The 19178-nt window shown below is 33.5% G+C and overlaps 2 protein-coding genes across 3 annotated transcripts in view; one reads left to right on the top strand and one right to left on the bottom strand.

Annotated features, from left to right (window-relative positions):
- Nucleotides 1-19178, top strand: part of LOC129801966 (ecdysone-induced protein 75B, isoforms C/D) — an 85620-nt gene that overhangs the window by 30734 nt on the left and 35708 nt on the right. The window lies entirely within an intron of this gene.
- LOC129801967 (uncharacterized) lies at nt 2257-4363 on the bottom strand. The gene is made up of 2 exons (XM_055847471.1): nt 3807-4363; nt 2257-2849 (listed from the first exon to the last, which is right to left on the bottom strand). The coding sequence occupies exons 1-2, from the start codon at nt 4038-4040 to the stop codon at nt 2457-2459; spliced, it is 627 nt and encodes a 208-aa protein (XP_055703446.1). The 5' UTR covers nt 4041-4363; the 3' UTR covers nt 2257-2456.

The raw sequence follows: 19178 nt of genomic DNA, 5'->3' as shown, positions 1-19178 counted from the left end.
CTGTACTTTACGTATTTTGTGTCTTAACTAAAGCGCAGAAATAAACATTAAGCTAGTAAGCACCTTATAGCGTTCTAAAGAAGAGAATAAATAAGCAATAGTTACCTTAAGTAACACTCATTAAGCACACAGTTAGACTAATTTATTAATAGCATCACGCACAGGAGGTTTTCATTGAAGTGCTGTGCACATGAAGTATACAGCTAAAATGAAAATATTTTATTGCCGTCGAGTTTGTCGAGTACGCTTTTGAGACCTCAGGTTTATCTGTGTTATCACACTTGCATATTCAAATTTTAATATGATTCACATTATAATTGCCGCTGATGAGAGTACAAATGTGTAATTTGTGTGTGAATTATTTTATATTCAAAATTGATCTATTTGTTGATAAAAAGGTAGACTTGGCCCGCAAAATGTGATATAAATTGATTTATAGCATTAATGCGAAAAATTAATGCAATTTTCTCTTTAATTTTTTAATGTGAAAAATATTTATGCTTTAGGTAAATTTAAACTTCTTTTTGCAGGCTAAGTCCACTTCTTTATCAATAAATAGAAAAACCCCAAATATTAAGTGACTCAAAGACACAAATGACATATTTGGACCCTCACAAGCGACAATTAATGTGAATCACATTAAAATTTTAATGTGTAAGTGTGATAACGCCGTATGAATATCTCAATACGATAATCGGAGCAAATTTTTAAATTAACGCAAAAGATAGTTTGGGTGTTTTGGGCGTAACGGAGTAACTGGGATTGTTCGACTCGAGTAGAGTAACTGGGCTTGCCATATTAATGCGGGCACAGCATGAAAAAGAAGAACTAGACCCTCCCGCAAGCTGGATTAAGGTTTTAGTCCTATGCCCGGTGGAATAAATTACAGTGAAACTCACTGGATGCTATTCGAACACCTTTAAGGGCAGAATCACATTGGCAGTAAAATGCTTACCGTCACCGTCAAAGCCCTCACCGTATTTCGTTAATTTACGCATTTTCATTATAATTCTTACGCAAATTCTCAATTATCGCGTTACATTGTACTCAGTGACACTAGGTGAAAATAATATAAGAAAACTGAAGAAATAAAACGAAAATGCAATAAACGATGAGCAAAATACTGTACGAAAAACTGTAGTAAAAAAATCCTATAATTCTTTTTTCTCACCGTTTATCGCATTTTCGTTTTATTTATTCAATTTTCTTATTCTATTTTCACCTAGTTCCCCCGAGTATGAGATAAGACAATACGGTAATTGAGAATTGCGTAAGAATTGCAATGAAAATGCGTAAATCAACGAAATACGGTGAGGAATTTGACAGTGAGCATTTTACTGTCAATGTGATTCTGTCCTAACACCAAAAAAATTCCTGGTGATCTAAAGGGCGCAGAAGATTCGAACCCGAGTCATTTGCATCATAGAGCGAGAACTTTAATACTTGAACTTGACCCTTTAAATGTCCTGGGTCATATAGAGACAATTGCTTATATGTAGCTCACATGAATTATTAGCTTAAGGCGAAAAAATTTCTTAAGATTTTAAGCATTTCGATCTGATGAGATAAAGCAGGAAATTGTTGGAAAAATAGACTTCTCTTGATTTTTTCTCCTTAATTCATTACAACGTGTTGATGATTCAAGATTTCACTATTCTGGTAATGAATTGACCAGGGAAATCCTCTTACCGACCAGAAATTGTTACACTGAACTTGAACTAAATCACAAAATAAAATCTGAATTCTGACAATGTAAATGTCACTTTTGTGCGACATTGTTTCTACCAAACAATGAAATTGAAATATATTGAAAAAAACAACATGTAAAAGTGTTGCATAAAAATCGTAATTGTTTGAAAGTCTCTGTTGTTACTAAATTTTATTTTTTTGAGCAAAATATAAAGTGGTCGACTAAATATGCTTCTATCTGTATCTGATAGTCTGTGGTAGGGGACGAGCGAGAGCGAAAGAGAACTCTGAGAGTGTGACGTCGATCATTTTGCGCGTCCTACTTCCAAGTGTTCGGGGTGAACGCTCGGGATTGTGCACGACCTTCACTGGGCTGGGTTTACACAGTGTGTTGTGCAACATTTTTCCACTCTCTCGTCACTAATAAATAGCTCAAACACGCTTTTTTTTGCCACTTTGCACATTTTTGCTCAACTCCTTTCTGGCTCATTCTTCCCCCCAATGCGCCCTCTTTGTCCAATTTCGCGCATTTTGGCGAAAAATGACTCTGTGAAGCCAAAAGTGAGAAATGTCATATTGTAGCCACAGCTCGACAGAGACAGAAAGAAAGCTGAAATAGGAGGGAGTGTGATGACAAGTGTCGCCCCCACTAGCACCTTCATCCGTGACACAGTTGATTTTTTTGCAGTGTATTTCATAAATGATATGCAAGAAGTCGATGTCTTCCAGATACTGTCCTTGGACATACTTTATTATGCTTTATTATTTTACTTCAATAAGAACAATTTTGTGTCATCTGCATTATTTGGATCTTCAAGCAATGGTTTTGTAATTTCTGAAAGAGGTACTCCAAGATTTCTCTCCAAAGCTAGGCACTTAAGCCTAGCTTTGTAAATCTTCACTCTCATCAATTCCACATTGAGAATCTTTTCTTCTATGTCATATTCGTGTTCATCACTTTCTCGGGCTTTCCTTTTTCTGCTAGGAGTTTCTGTTGGCATTGAAGTTTCTGGCACATCATACTCAGCAACTGACTCAACATCAGCCACATCTTCCACTTTGCCCACAGACAAAGGATCCACTTCAATTATTTTCATGATCATATCATCTACAGCATCAAACTTCTGTTTTGATCCTCCTTTTACGTTTTCTCTTTTACTCTAAAAATCAATTTAAAGAATTAGCAATATCATTGCAATTTTGAAATCTTCCCTTCAATTCTGAGATAAGTTTATGTGTAGGATATAGACTTATTCAATTTTCTTAAGTCCAAATTCACTTCTGTTAAATTTGGTTCTCGGTAATAAGGGCAAAGAAACTATGAGGAATTGCGAAGAGCCTTAGAAGCGTTAATGCTTCTACAATTTATCTTGCTCTAAGGATAGTCTTTTGTTACGATACCCTTTCGTAGAAGTAAGTCATAGTAAAATTATACATTAGGAACGATCTTAAAGAGAACCAGCTGTACTCCGCGATACATCTATGATATCTTTATAAAGGGGTTTAACTGTCAGGAGAAGTTACATAATTAAAATAATGCTTATACTTGAAGCATTGACTTTCATAGACAGCACTGATGCAATCATTGATGAGTAATCGTTTTTTGACATTTTTATGAGAACTGTCAAAATGCTAGGAAAGTAAGGGCCTTGACAGACATGAGGATTAGCCGAGAGACGGCTTAGCGTAATTATATTAGAAATAATGGTTAAACTACATTTCCATCATTTTCCACTAAGTCGTCTTTCGGCTTAAGTCCTAAGTGTGTCTAGGGCATAACCCAAAACGAAAATCTTTCAATTTAATATAATTTTCAGATTTACAAAAATTGTAAACTAATTTACTTAGTATATCAACAGAAATTTACAATTTCGATCAAAAAGATTTATAAATTGATCCTCAAAAGAACCTTAATCATAAATATTGATCTCAGAATTAAGGGTTTAGAAAATGCAGTTAAGTTTACATAACAACTAGAAAAATGATACATTGAATATGATAAAAAATTTAAATTAGTTTAAATTTGTTTCTCAAATTTAATTTTACAAATTGATAAAAAAAATTAAATTCATTATTAAAATTATGCTACGAAAAGAAAAAAAAAGCGAAGAACTCACCAAAGTTCGACTTTTCCAAACAGAGTACAAACTATCTCTGACGAAAGTCCAGTTTTTCGTATAATTAACCAATCCAACTGACTGAGCTACTCGCAAAACTTCCTTCCAACCCTCCTCCTTATCGGTTTTAGTTACATTACTTTCTTTAAGTGAAGCAAAAAGTGTCGACTTGAGTTCATATACTTTTTTCAAAACCACCAACTTCTTCTGCACAAGTTGTACTCTCTTGCTCATTTTTTTTTTGCACAGGAATACCAAAGTGAATTTATATTCAATATACTAGACAGGCTGTAAAGCGCAATTGCAAACTGTCAGAAGAGAGAGTTTTGCTCTGCACTTTGCAGTGTTCTCTCTTGTAGACACTCTAATTTACTTTATTCACTCCACACTTTGTTGTTTTCGCTGGGTGAGGTATGAATAACATGAATATTGCTATTTGCAATGTTAATGAATGAATTTTGATAGATATTTGCACAGGGAAATGCGAAGAAACCACAAAATTTGCAAAGATAAAAGAAATGTCTGTGACAGACGAGAGCTGTCGTGACAAATGGAGTGAAGTTGATCGTTGGCATGCCAGTCTTTTGCGATGCAGCCATCATAGTTTTGAAAAGTTAAAGTGAAATTTCAAACTGTGAAGTTCAATTAGGAATACACTGAAAAAAAAAACTTATGCATACTTTTAGTCCTTTTAGTAATAAGAATTTTAATATGCAATATTACAGTTTGCATTTTTATGAAGAAAATAATATTTACTTTAGTATAAAATAATTGCTTTTTTTTTAATTTGGAGATCGACAAAGATTTTGACACCGAGAAAAACAATTTTTTTTGATAATTTTATAAAATTTACAAAAAATGAATAATCCTTTAAATAAAACAATGAATGATGGATTTTATTCACTTTGAACTTAATTTATATAGGCTGATTAATGTAGCAGACGATTTAAAAATAATTTTAAGAATGTTTAATAAAACCAATTATACCATAAACAACTTTTTTTTAGGACGGTAACTGTACTGTATTTTTTTATTAGGTTGTAAGGAGTAAATTTTCAGTAGAAAAAGAATTAAAATGCTGCAAATGCACAAATCGACGGCTCAGAATATAAAACGAATAAGTCGCGAATGGTCAATTTTACAAGTGAGCGATTTTAAGCTCAAATTTTACATGCTGAGTATAGAATTTTTAAGATTTGAAACCGCTATAATTTTGGGAATAATTAACTTTATAGTATAATATATTCACTGAGAAAAATCGATTTATTCGACTTATATTCTGACAAGCCGCAAATACCAGTTAATATTTCTCCTTGAATTTTTAAGAATTCCCACGAAATTAATTTTTAGAATATGGGTTCAAGAGAACCCTTCTAGTAGAAGAATATGATCTTAGGCAAAGTTAGAGCAGTAAATTTCTCCTAAGCGAGATTACATAGAGATATACATTATTACTTTTTTTTTGTACAAAGGGATGAGATTGGCAGTCTCACTCTCCGTAAAATCAAATGAAGTGAACACTGTATACACTTCATTCAAACACTTTTAATGTCAGAAAAGTTCTTGGTAATCTAGATTCTATACTAGGGGATTATACGATTAATAAGATATTACTCTTCATATTAATTGTTTTCTAAACTTTCTGGACCATCTTAAAAGCAATTCGAGCAATTTTCCATGCGTGCCAACTGTGATTCGATCAGTTTTCGAGTGGTTTCATGTCTGCCAACTTTGTATACACTGGGCATTGCGAGAAAGAGGCAAAATAAAATACTTGCTGTCTTTTTTTTTTTGCCATTCTCACTGTTTAGAAAGTATTAATCTTAATATTAATCTTATATGTGACACCACGCTAAAAGATATTCGATTTTTGCTTTATAAATTGAGCGTTATACCACTTAACCCATTGAGTGTGCTCGAAAAATACGTTTTTCATTGAGATAGAAACCTACTCTCTTCACTTAAATTGTAGCATCTCTGGGAACTCGTGTGAAATTGAAATATATATTCCAAAATTTTAAACTAAATTCTTTGATTATGAACTTGGAACATGTTTTTAATGAGTGAACTATAGTTACTTCAATTAATAATTTCTAAAACTGGGAGAATGTGAAAAGAAAACGCGTTAACACTTTTGGAGTCGTACTGTATAATCAATTATATAATCACATTTTGCCTTTAAGTTCCTTTAACTTTAAAACAAAAATAATTAAGTACTTTGCATATGATAATAAAAAAATTCAGAGAATCTTGAGATAATTAATGAAAAAAAAAACAGTGAAACATGTTCAAATGTTGTCCATTTATGCGAGGGAGGGTGGGTCCCTTCTTATAAGTAGGCGATGTCTCTTATCGTTTGAATATGGACAAAAATCGTAATATTTTTGTAGATTACTTCAAAATTCAAAATTTCGTCAAAATATGTTTGTCATAAGAGTTAAAGCACTAGAATTTTGCTAATACAGATTAAATTTTAAAGTAATATTTTCTCAGGGTGATAATGCAGTTTATTGTAGAATTTTATTTTAGGTAATTTCTGAAGATTTAGTAAGTAATGATTTTCATTATTGATTTATAATGATGAAAAAGCAAATTTAGTAGAATACCAATCTTATTTTATTTCATATGCCCTATCTATATTACTATTTTTAGTATTTCCTCGTATATACTAAAAACGTGATATTGCGAGAAACTTCTCTGCATGAATATTCTAGAAATAACTACGAGTCGCATATGATTTGGGTGAAAGAAAAAGATATTTACTAGTAAAAAACAAAAGAAATAATGCAAATAAAATGCATAATACTGGACTTATTTATGGATAAATATGGTGCATATTTTAGAAAATCATCTCACAAAAAGATGTCACAATCTATTCTATGTCGTCCTCTTGAATTATCCACCATTTTTCCTCATCCTACTCCCTGATAGCATAAGCATAGTTGGTGCTATTCCCATTCCACCCTCTTTCTGTCTCCTTCCCACTCGCCTAAAGTTCTCTGCGAATTTAGATCGAGGCCACGCAGCTACTGCAAGTGCATTGACACCGCCATTGGCGTTCGCTTTGACCTCGCATCTCTTTCTAACTAGCATTTTCCAGGTGCTAGCTTTCCCACTCTCTCAGTCACCAACCGCTCAGCATACTTCCACGGGCGAAATATCGACAGAGTGTGCGAGTTTTTCCACATAAGTGAGTGGAAAAAGCGCGTCCGAAATGGCTGTTTTAAAATAAAAGATACCGAGTGGTTCACCTTAGCAACCAAGGCCATCTATGATCGGTCAACGACACACCATGCGCACCACTATCTGTGTCATGTACACTGTGTCATAATGCTAATGACACATTCGACGTTGCCACACTTTGCGTAGGGGGGCAAAATGTTAGTTTTGAGGGAGATAATGATAGTTTTTAAGTATTTTTATGGGCTATTGAAAGGGTTTTAACCTTTATTCTTGTTTTTCTCTCATTTCAGGTAAGATTTCTCAGGGAAAATGAAGAAAATTCCTATCTTTTGAGGGAATTTCAAATTATAAATCTCTTTGGTCAAAAGACGACTACAGCGCCAATGTGTTGGTGTATTGGGTAAGTGGGGAATAAATAAAATTTCACCTCAAGCTATGAACGCCATCTACGAACTTTTAGCTTAGCTGAGTGAGAAATCAATTTGTAGGTGTCGCCACTTAACCAAGTTTTATAAAATATTTTCCATTTTTCTTATGTATATAGTTCTCAAAAGAGCATCGAATGGGTTATTCTTATGAGAAGAGAGTGAAAGAATAAAGAGAGAGTCCGTTAATTTTGAGAAGGAAGGGATATTGTATAATTGTTCTGTGACCGTTGCACTTTTTGATGACACTGTGATTTGAATATTAATCATTTTTGACACTTCCTCAAGTCCATGCATACACGTGGAAAAAATACATCTCTCCTGCACGTTCTTGTTTTCCTGTGAAATTCTCGAAGAAATTAAAGGAAAAGTTGATGAAAAGTTACACAGAGTCACGTTTTTTCCTCATTTTCTCAATCTGCTTCTTACTCTCGTCTTTTACATAATCGTGGCGATTAGTTTCATTTACTTTCAACCCAATATTAGTCACACAACTTTCCAAAGTTCATTCACATTTCTCCACAGTGCATCGATCTTTCGCCAAAGCGCGCTTTGCCCGCTCAGCGAATGCGGTCGATGTTGGGGTTCATGACCGCCGCTTTCGAGAGCGCTCTTCCTTCACCCATAAGTTCTCAACTTCTTTACGCACCTCCAGGCCCCCGGCCCTTTTCTCACGCACTTACTGTGAAAGACATTCACGCCCCCCGTGGAACGGGCTTTTCGGGATTTTGCAACAAAATTGCATGCATCTGACTGACATTAAATTTTGAATGAACATTTTTTGTAGATTGACAGAAATGTCAAAAAAGTAATGATTTCTTTAAATTCACTTTTTGCGTTACCGTTTTCTTGACTTGCACTAAAGTGGTGCTAAGCTTTATCTATGAACTTAAATAAAACAATTTACCATACAAATCGAACACCTTCCATTGAAAAAAGTCAATCAGCCTAAAGTCCAATAAAACACATTGCACTTTCCAAACGGACTTGATTGATGTCCAATAACGTTTCGTTCAGCGTAAACTTATAAGCATTTTCCGTCATACCTTATGAGAGAAATGTTTTCAATAAAATAAATAAAAGATTTTGTCCCACTCAATATTTTGATCAGAAAACTTATGGCTTTTTATTTCTCGAACTCTTGGAAGCAATAAACTATATATTGAAAGATTCACTCCATAACATTCTAATCTGAGTTATTTATTTAAAAGTTTCGTCCAGAGGAGATATGTGATTTCTACTTTTAATTCAAACTAAGTTATTTAAGATTTAATAATAATTAAGATATTAAATTTTCATGCATGAAAAAACCCTACATTTAAAAATGAAATAAATTTCACGATGCATAAACTTAAAGTTGTTTCTTATTTTATTTCAAAACTGATTAACCCTTTAAGGACGATTGGAACACCGGTATCCTATAAAGAAAATAATTTTTCCTGACTACCTAAAGTTATTTTTTTCTTATATCTGTACATAATTGTAAAGTAGAAGGTTAAAGGAATCTAGAATATTTCTTGCAAGTCTCCATCTATTTGCTATGTAGTAAATATTTAAGCTTAAAAATTGCGAATTTTTAAATTCTCAAATTCATAATTGATTTTATTTAATTTTTATACTTCCAATTTTTTTTAAGCAAAACCTTTCTGGCAATAAAAACTACAATACTCATACGTAATATTTTTCATTAAAGCGAAAAATATTATTCATTGGTATTATCAGAAAAATTACTTAAATTTTTGATCTATTTTTGTCCCTATTGTTCATAGAGGCAAAAAATACACCGAATCAGACTCTGTTGGATTTTCTAAGGTTAGATGTAATAAGACTTATCATTGATTATGTTTCTCAGTTTAATTTTTATTGTTAATTTTCAGTCCGTAAAAAGTGTCTCGTCATTAAAGGGTTAAGGGGGCTTTTGAAACTTCTAAATACTGAAGATTCCAATATAACCTCTTAATATAAGAATAAAGAATGCTCTATTTTGATTGCTTTTAAATTTTTAGCCAATCAGAGAAGGTTGTTGAACTAAAATATTTTATGAGGTTATATATTTAATTATAAATGAATAAGGCTCAACTGTCAATCAAAAATTTTTAATTTTGACACTAATGGCTCTGGCACACCTTTTCAATTGAGTGAAATTCAATTGATTGAAATTTTACCTTTCACTCTTTCAAACTGAAATCAGATATAGTTGTCTCTTTCTGCCAAATGAAATTTAAAATTGAAATTGAAATTTCAATTTCCATTTGAAAGAAAAGAGACAACTATATCTGATTTTAGTTTGAAAGAGTAAGAGGTAAAATTTCAATCGATTGAATTTCATTAAATTGAAAAGGTGTGCCAGCGCCATAAACATTTAATATTAAAATTTTCACCTGAGAATTGATAGCTCAGCACCGAGTTCTAGAATGGTGTTATCAGTCTTTCATATTAAAATTTTAATGTGATTTAAATTAATTTTCTTTAATCAGCGTCCAAATATGTTATAATGTATCTATCAATCACTAAATCAGAGGTGTGCAAGAAACCGTTGAAACCGAATTAACGTCAAATGAAACATGTACGTCAATGGTCAAAACGCTACTATAACAAACTTATTTTGACGTTAATTCGGTTTCAACGGTTTCTTGCACACCTCTGCACTAAATATTTAAAATTTGAACTATTCAAAATGCAAAAAATTAAACGATTTCCACAATAAAATTTTAATGTAGAAGTGTGATACTACAATAACAAGTTTAAACTCAATAGTAACCGTATTTTTAAGGATATTTTTTTTTCGATAGAGAAATGCTACAAAATTAACTTCCCAATTACAAATAAAGCCTCTGAATTATTTTGAGATGAAATAATACAGGATGGTAGAACCGATATAATAAAAGCACGGAAATTCTTTGTTTTATGTTCGTTACACCCATTAAATTTTTCTCCTGAGCTTCATTTGCTAAATGGGCAAATACTGGGTTTGACTGCGTTTGATTTTCTAACAAAAACTCTTGCAAGAGAATACTCGCCAAATTATTTGGCATTGGCTCTGCATATTTTCAACAAAAAAAAATCTCACTGTTATTAATTCCTTAAGGATCAAATACGAATACACTCATCCAACTACAATGTCATCCCAAAAGATCACTTTCTTACGTTAGGATCAAAATTGCTTTTCTCGAGGAAATATAAGTAAAACTCTTTAATAAAAAAAAGGAATGGCAAAGCGTCCCAGGCTTTGAAAAGTGTTCGAACTCGTGACTTAGACGTTATACCTCAAAAATACTTTCGCATGATTTACCGGTTATTGGTTATCAACCGATTTAAATTACTTAAAAAAAGTTGGGATTTCGGATAAAAATAGTTATCGTGTCGGGAATTCCAAGACCTTTCCAACGAGCCCAAGTATGATAGCCTTCGATTAAGAAACACGCTCTCTCTACACTAAGAAAAAAAGAAGGTGCGATTAACTTTTTTTCCTCATAACTTTAACAATTTTTGGGTGTAAAAATATATCAACATTTTTTAATGCTCATTTTACACTTTTTTAAGGGTAAAATTAACATGAAAAAGGTTAACTTTAACCCCTAATACACCTAAAAAGGGTAATATTTACACCGATTTTGGATCAATACTGCAGGTTAAAATTAACATTTTTGGAATGTTATTTTAACTTTTTCGGATTTCTCTCAGTGTAGAGTCTCTAACCTTTGATCTTGAAAAACTATTAATTAAGAACATTAAGAATGATTCAACGGTATTTTTATATCAGGACGAAATATGAAATGTCCACCTATATAATCTATAAAACACAAGGGGTAACTCATATTGAGAAACCCTCGTCAATTGTCCGAGAAACGCTTCGCGAAACCTGAGAAATCCACTTTTTGCATCGCGAAAGCCGAAAAACCGAAAAATTGCATCGCGAAACCCGAGAAACCCAAGAATTGCATCGCGAAACCCGAGAAACGCAAAAATTGCATCGCGAAACCCGAGAAACCAAAAAATTGCATCGCGAAACCCGAAAAGCCCTATTTCTGCATCGCGAAACTCGAGAAACCCAAAAATTGCATCGCGAAACCCGAGAAACCCTATTTCTGCATCGCGAAACCCGAGAAACGCAAAAATTGCATCGCGAAACCCGAGAAACCCTATTTCTGCATCGCGAAACCCGAGAAATCCAAGAATTGCATCGCGAAACCCGAGAAATCCAATTTCTGAATCGCGAAACCCGAGAAACCAGAAACCCTTGTCAGAAAAAATGGGAATGAGTTACTTGATAAAACATATTCAAAAATGAAAAAATCGCAATACGAGCTTTCGAGCAATCCCAAAAACATGGTTCTGGTGGGGAAGAGGAGGTTGGGGGAAAATGAGGGGCATGTTAATAGTGGATGGACGGACAAACGGGTCCCGGTCAAAATCCCGAACGCTAAAATCCCTAAAGCCAAAATCCCAAATTCTTAAAAGTGTCACAGCTACTCCCACGATTGTACCCGCGCTTTCTGGAGGCAAAGGGAAATCTTCTGTGTCTTAGGAAATTATTCTAAACATTTTCCTCCATATAATTTCATCCCTTTCAGAATTTTGAAAATTCGGGATTTTGGCTTTCGGGATTTTGGCTCTCGGGATGTTGGCGTTCGGGATTTTGGCTTTCGGGATTTTGGCTTTCGGGATTTTGGCTGTCACCGGGACAAACAGCGTGACATCAACTATAACGGTTTAGAAAAAGGAATAGGGGACAATACTCTCCCTTCGAACTTCCATGCCTTCGAATAATGTGAATTTCTTTTATTTTTCCTAAGAGATTTTACTTAATTATCATATAATTATTAATAATTGACAATAAGCTAATTAATACTTAATAGAAATGTTTGTCTTCGGAAAATTTAAAGAAAATTCACATTAATCGAAGGTATGAACGTTCGAAAAGAGAGTACTTTCCCCTACAGTAGACTCTCACTAGTTTGGTTCTTTTAAGAACGGGCTAGTTTAATTTGGGTGGAAGTTAAATTTGAAAAAAGTCTGTTAGCAGTTTTCAAGTTTTTTTAATGATTACCGAAAATCAAGTCAATCACAATGTTGTGAAATTATTATGGTTTTCTTAGTTGTATTGTGATTTTTAATATTTAAGGATTTTTCATGGAATTGACAGGAAGTATGAGTATATAAATTTAATAAAAATAGTTAAACAAAAAAATATCGTTGAAATTTAAACTGATTCACTAGAATTCTGTTGACATATCAGTCCTAATGGCTCTGACACACTTAGAGCAGGAAAATTTCATGTAATCGAAATTCACATACCTTTCCTTCTCAAACGATTTGCATATGTCTTTCGGACACTTCTTCTTTTGAATATCACACCAAGTTCAATTTAGGTCAATCGAATTTTGAGTACGAAAGAATGAGATAGACACGATAGGCATTTGCAAAACGTGTGAGACAGAAAGGGATATTAATTTTGATTTCATGACATTGTCCTGATCTAAAAGATGTGCCGGAGTTTTAAATGCCAAATTTGAGAAAGTCTGCTTTTATTGATAACTTATGCTAGTCATCTGCAGTCAGTCAATTAGTAGTTCGACAATGATCAGAAATGTTAGAATAGTTTATCTGAAGGATTTTGGTCTGATCTAATCTAATAAATAGTGGGTGAAAAATAGACCTTTCATGATTTCTTTTCTACTTAATTCCTTGTTTTTCATTCGTGAAAATACATTTTATTTTTTTTTAAAGAATTATCGTGATTTTCTTTTTATATTTCAAAAATTAATAGGTGAGATTGATAAGAATCTCACAACCACTCATAAAGTTGTTTTTATAATAATAAAGAAGAGTTTGCAGCATATACTAAATTTTTAAGGTTAAATATAAGCTTATCAGTCTTTTTTCAGAATAAGTGTCGCAATAATTAAATTTTTACCCTTTTGACAAAAGAAATTTGCACGCTAATTATAGTCTTGACAAGTTCAAGAAAATATCACGCATGTCTACAAATTGCTTATAGAAACAGTTTACATTTGTTTCTCAGAAATCTCATGCAGCAATTGTTATGTGACTTCAAATGCAGGGAAAAGTTGATAAAAATAATGCATGGCTGCTTCTCTTGAGATCTCTATTATAAATTATTAAAAGACAGTGAAAAGAATGAAGATGGAAAACTAAATGATAAGTTTTACTCAGCAGATAAAACTTTTTAACAATGTTTAGTGTGGTTCGTTAAACCGATTTTTTTCTTTATAATTTTGTGGCACGTAAAATCACCAAGGATTTGTTGTGCAAAACTTTATTTTTTAAATATTAGTAATTTTAGCAAGTTTTATGAAAGCCAGTCTAATTGGCCTCTACACATTGGGAGCAATTTTTCTCAAAAATTGCTTCTTTGAAGGAAATTCCCTGCAGCGTTGTAGGGGGAAACGTCAAATTTCTGTCAAAAACGCAATTTTTGACGAAAATTGCTCCCAATGTGTAGACGCATTATGACTCAGAATATTAGTTGAAAGTTGAACAACTCGATTCGCTTTTTCTATACTTCTTTATACCTTTTACTTTCCCTGTAAATAATATTATACTTGAAAGTTAATTATTTTCAAAGTTATAGAGATTTTAAATTTCAAAAATTATATACTTTGCATGTAAAATCTCAGCTTTAAATCGCTCTCGTGTAAAATGTGCCTACTGCGAGGTATTTGTTTCTTATTCTGAGCGATCGAAGTGTTCTTTCAGAAAAAACAAACTTACCGAGGGGAATCAGTTGCTTAACTATATCTCCCAATAGATAATTCAAACTTCCAAGTATTTTGCTTTTGTTATATTCTGTATAAATAATGTAGTAAAACTTAACGAAAAAAATTAATATAATTGAACGAAGAATACTTTACCCTTTTTTTACATAAATTTATTAACCAAGTTTTTTTTTCAAATTCACTATTGATAGATTATTCAGAAAACTAAACAAAAATAACTTATAAGTTCTAGAAAAGAACATGACACAAATGTCAAATTATTAAACAAGCTTACCGAAACATTAGCTCTAATCTCAAATAAGCATACATCATACTACGGCTTTCGAAATTAAGGCAATAGGTATTTCAACAAAATAATGTCACAAAATCTCTTTAATTTTCTTTCATACAGAAGTGTGTTCATTAAAAACCTCTATTTGAACATAGGGAGTCTTTAAACTTCCTCTTATTATACTACATTATACATATTTCTCCCATCGCGATCTCTCAGCAATTTTCCCGCGCGATCGCAATATATGTGTTCTGGAGGCCTTTGAACTTTCCGAGAACCTTGACTCGATTCTGGGCTGAGGGCGCGAGGGGGCGCTCTTCAGAGCCAAGGTCAGAGCCCTGAGAGTCGTTGATCGCATTTTGTTGCTCAGTCAACCCATTGAACGTCTTTTCTTGCAATTACTTTTGTGTCCAATGACCTGCCAAGCAAATACCATCTCGCATTTTGGGACGATCCAGCTCTTCTGCCACAATCGCAACTTCCGCGAGAGTCAAGTCAAGGCCAATTCGACACCTGGCGACTTGTTTTTTTTTTGGTTAATGACAAATTCAATATGGCGGCTTTTCGATGTGTCCTTCATTTTGAATGAATAATTTTTGGGAGATTGCTCGTTTGCGATTTTGCTGAAAAAAAAAACAGTGCGAATGTTTTTGCTGTAAAAATTGGGCTGATTTGGTGGAAAAGTGGATAAACAAGCACAAGCGGAAAGAATGTCATATTTTTTTATATATATATTTGAATTTATCGTGCGAGAAGCAAAACAATCCACGAAAAATGCCCCAATTTTCGCTGAACACAATTAAAATAGAATATGGCAGCGTATGACGCGTTGGCCGAAAAAGTTAAGAACACTTCCCCCACCATCAAAAGTTGTATAATCGCAAAACGAGTTCTTATGGCAAAAGAGAGAGATGGCAAGAGCAATTAGCAGCACGCAAACATGGAAACTCTTCGTACATACACCAAATTGGACGAAAATGCGCCCACTGACAAAAAAAAACAACGCCTCGCAAAACGTCAATGCCCGACTAACCTTGAATTTTGTGTCAGCGCGACATTCTCGCAAATTGGATCAGATGGCTATACGAAAAAAAAAATGTCCATTTCATCGCAAAATCTGTTCAATTGATAATATTTTCCCACATTTGGAGGTGTTTGTTCCAGTTTTCGAGCATGAAAATTGAGTTGCTTTGATTTTGATGAAAAATTTTTTGGACGAAGGCGTTTTTCCGCCATGCTGGCAAATGCACAACTTGCACGTGTTTCACGGTGAAATTTTCCGCTGACACTTTAGATGAACTCAGAAGAATTTTTCACCAATTCCACGCTACACCACAATTTTGAGCCATTGACCTCGTGGAGCTGTTTATTCCAGCGATGGGCGCTCTGTGTTGTGTGTGAATCGATGAGGGAATTCTGTCATGGCGAGTGAACACCGCAAGAGAAGTTCACTCACACGGATAATTTTGTCTCTCTGACACTCGCTGAGGTTGCTCACCCCTTTATCCAGGTTATCCAACCGCAAGAACTGACACTATTTCTTCGATCCCTTGAATAGCTTTTACTGCAAAATTATCTCCAAACTTATTTTCGACATTTTGAGAAAAAAGAAGACATCTTGAATTTTTATCCAAAGGTTTTGTAAAACTTTGGATAAGAAGCGATATGACTTTATCCAAGGCGGAGTATTTGAATATTAAACTATGAAAAACGTCACAAATTTCCAAATTAATCCTCTGCCTAATTTCGATAAACATCATTAGGAAAAAAAAAACTTGTTTTTCTGATCAATTAGATATTTCAATTTTGACATCTTTTATCCTAGGATTTACCCAATTTCACACTTGACAACAAACCGTTCAATATTCAGAGATGTTAATCTCATACAGCTTTAATTCGATATTCAGCAAATCGTTTTTGGTGTAATCCTGTCAGAGTCACTCGCTCGATTTTTCGATGCTTGAGGCAATAAAGTCCATAAAGAGCCACTCGATTCTGAACTCGGATTTAAATAGATGACAATGCCCATTAGATTTCCACTTCAGCGTCCTTCAGCGAGTTTAGAGTTAGGGTCAAAAACCGCCCGACATTGACCTCGCGATTTTTTTTGGCGTTACCACATGTGAGGTTACGAAATGATCCCCTATACGAAAGAATTTTTCTTTCCTCCTATCAGGGAATTCTATCAGGATTTTCTCAATGATGGTTTTCCATTAAATTTCTTCATATCACCTTTTCTCCCATAAGCTTTTTCGCGGAGAATGCGATATAGCTGTGGGGCTCGAGGTGATCATTTTGCGGTGTGGAGAGCGAACTCTTGGCGCGGGGTAGTTGACCGGAAAAGGTGGCCGACCGACCGAGAAGCGCGAGAGCGAGTCAGGCCAACAGGTAAAAATCTTCAGCAGTTGACGTGCTCACGAGAAAGCGATGGGAAACACGGGCAAATGCCTCGGCTACACTCTTCCACTCGAGACTGCTCATGAAAAACGAGGAAATGCAGAGAAAAACTTGAGAAATTTCTCTCAAATTTAGGGATTATTCTTCTTCAAATCAAATTATGAAAATTGACAAAAGGATTTTTCCTATGTTTTTATTACTTTTCAATAAAAATTGCCTGGAACCATGAAAGTTACTTTTGGCGCCATTTGAGTGTGAAATTGCAATTTGACACGACTTTTGCTGCAATTCATGTGGAAACAATTTCATTTTTCGACTATCACTATCGCTTTTGGCGATTTTATGTATTTTGACTGGGTGTCTTGAGGAAATACAATTAATTTTGCGAAAGTATTCACATTAATTTCTTCATTAAAACACAAGACTTTGAGTAGTTGTAGAGTTTTTAGCAAGATCAAGGCGTGTTAATACTTGTTAAACGAAAAAAAATGTTTGATAAAAAAACCAAGGCTAAAGAAATATTTTTTTGTCCGAAAATCGTAATTTCTTTCATAAGGGGCTATACACATTTAACGTAGTAGACTTTCATGTTTTGTTTTTTTTTTATTGACGTCGTGAAGTTACGTGTTTGGCTCCGTATTGTTCGGTATGGCTCTCAAATATCTCGACTTGGAATAAAAAATAAAAATTAATTGTAATAGTTCTTTATCATCCCACGACTTAGTAGATCAGTAGGTACAAAATTATCTTCAGTACTCTGAAGATAAGGCCGGTCATTTACAGATTTTTTTTGTGTTATATCGGTTTTGAAAACATCCAATGAATAAATGAAACGTGAAAGAATTCTACTTCAGTCAATACAATAATATTTACTACCATTTCAATTCAAAAATCCGAGACAGTTTATCGTAACATACAAAAGCGGGTAGTTTTGTATCTCTTTCATGTTACCGTCACGGGAATCAACATAAAACGATAGAATGGGAGACCTGAGTGCAGCGCATTCAAAGGACAAATGTTGATCTTAGGACCTTTTCAGATCTGAAGCTTAGTCGATAGACGACATAGTGTAATTATAATCGAAATAATATTTAAACTACCTTTCCATCAACTTTCGACCAACTTACGGTTTAAGGGGTTACGTAGGTCACGCAAACAAAAAAAAACATATTTTCTTGACATCTTTTTTCAACATAATAAAAAATTAATTCGAGCTTATAAATCATAAAAATGTAAAACGTTTTAGCTACATTTTCTGAAATTTCCATTTCAAAATTTAAAAAAAAAATCAGTCGTACTCGTCTTGAACGGTAGATTTTTTTACTTCGACTACACTTTACTGTACAAGAAAAAATTGTTGTGGAAAATATTCCAAAAATCGTATTTTTGAAGAAAATTCTGACAAAATTCAGATTTTGGGAGATTTGTGTTCAAATTCAAAACTCTGAGAAATCTTGTCCAAAGAAAAGATTTTTTTTCAATAAAGGTCTTCGAAAATCAGGTCCTAACAGCTGAATTTTTCAAATAGAAGCTTTTCAAATCAAAATTTCTGAAAAGTTTAAATGTTACATTTTTATATGCTTAAGAAATTAAATAAATTATTATGTTGAAAAAATAGAAAATAGAGAAAATAAGGTGTTTTTCAGTATTTTTTTGACCTACATAACCCCTTAAGTTGTAAGTCTGTTAAGGTCCTTAACCTTATCCTACATATTTTTTTATTATGATTATTTTAAAATCATATATATTTTTTTAAATTTAAATCTAATTTTGGAGTTCCAAACTGAGGAAAATTTTCTTTTAAGGTTTTTGTTTTAAACAATTTGAATGTTTTCAATCTTTACCCTACCCAATCGATATGGGATTAAAGATTATTGAATTACATGTGACTTTATAAAATAAATAAATAAAAATTAATTCTTAAATTTTCATTTTTCATGAAAAGTTTTTTGAAATTTCAATTTAAATAATCAAATTTAAATGACTTAAATTTGTAGTTAACAAAAATTGAAATATCCCTTTAAATTTCTCATCGTGTCCTTTTAACTTATAGACATTCCACCAGACAATTCCAAAAAGCAATCAGACATTTCCGCAGATCGTCTGAGGAAGTGTCAGAAGACAGTTAAATACAACGTAAAACAGAAGGGGCAAAAAAGGGCACTCTCTCGCGAAAAGGTAAACGCTCTCACTCGTGGATCTCGAGGCGCGATCGTAGGTGAAATCCAGAGGTTCTTCCACTCACAACCACACTTCTATCGTTTACGAATGGCAAAAACGGCGAAGCCATGAACTTCAATTGCTCGCTCACACTGATATTCTCCCCACCATCTGACCTTCATGGCGATGAGTTTGT

This window comes from Phlebotomus papatasi, chromosome 2, assembly GCF_024763615.1.
Source record: "Phlebotomus papatasi isolate M1 chromosome 2, Ppap_2.1, whole genome shotgun sequence".
Taxonomy (NCBI): domain Eukaryota; kingdom Metazoa; phylum Arthropoda; class Insecta; order Diptera; family Psychodidae; genus Phlebotomus; species Phlebotomus papatasi.
Note: the sequence above shows the minus strand (reverse complement) of the source record. Positions and strands in the feature narration are given on the sequence as shown.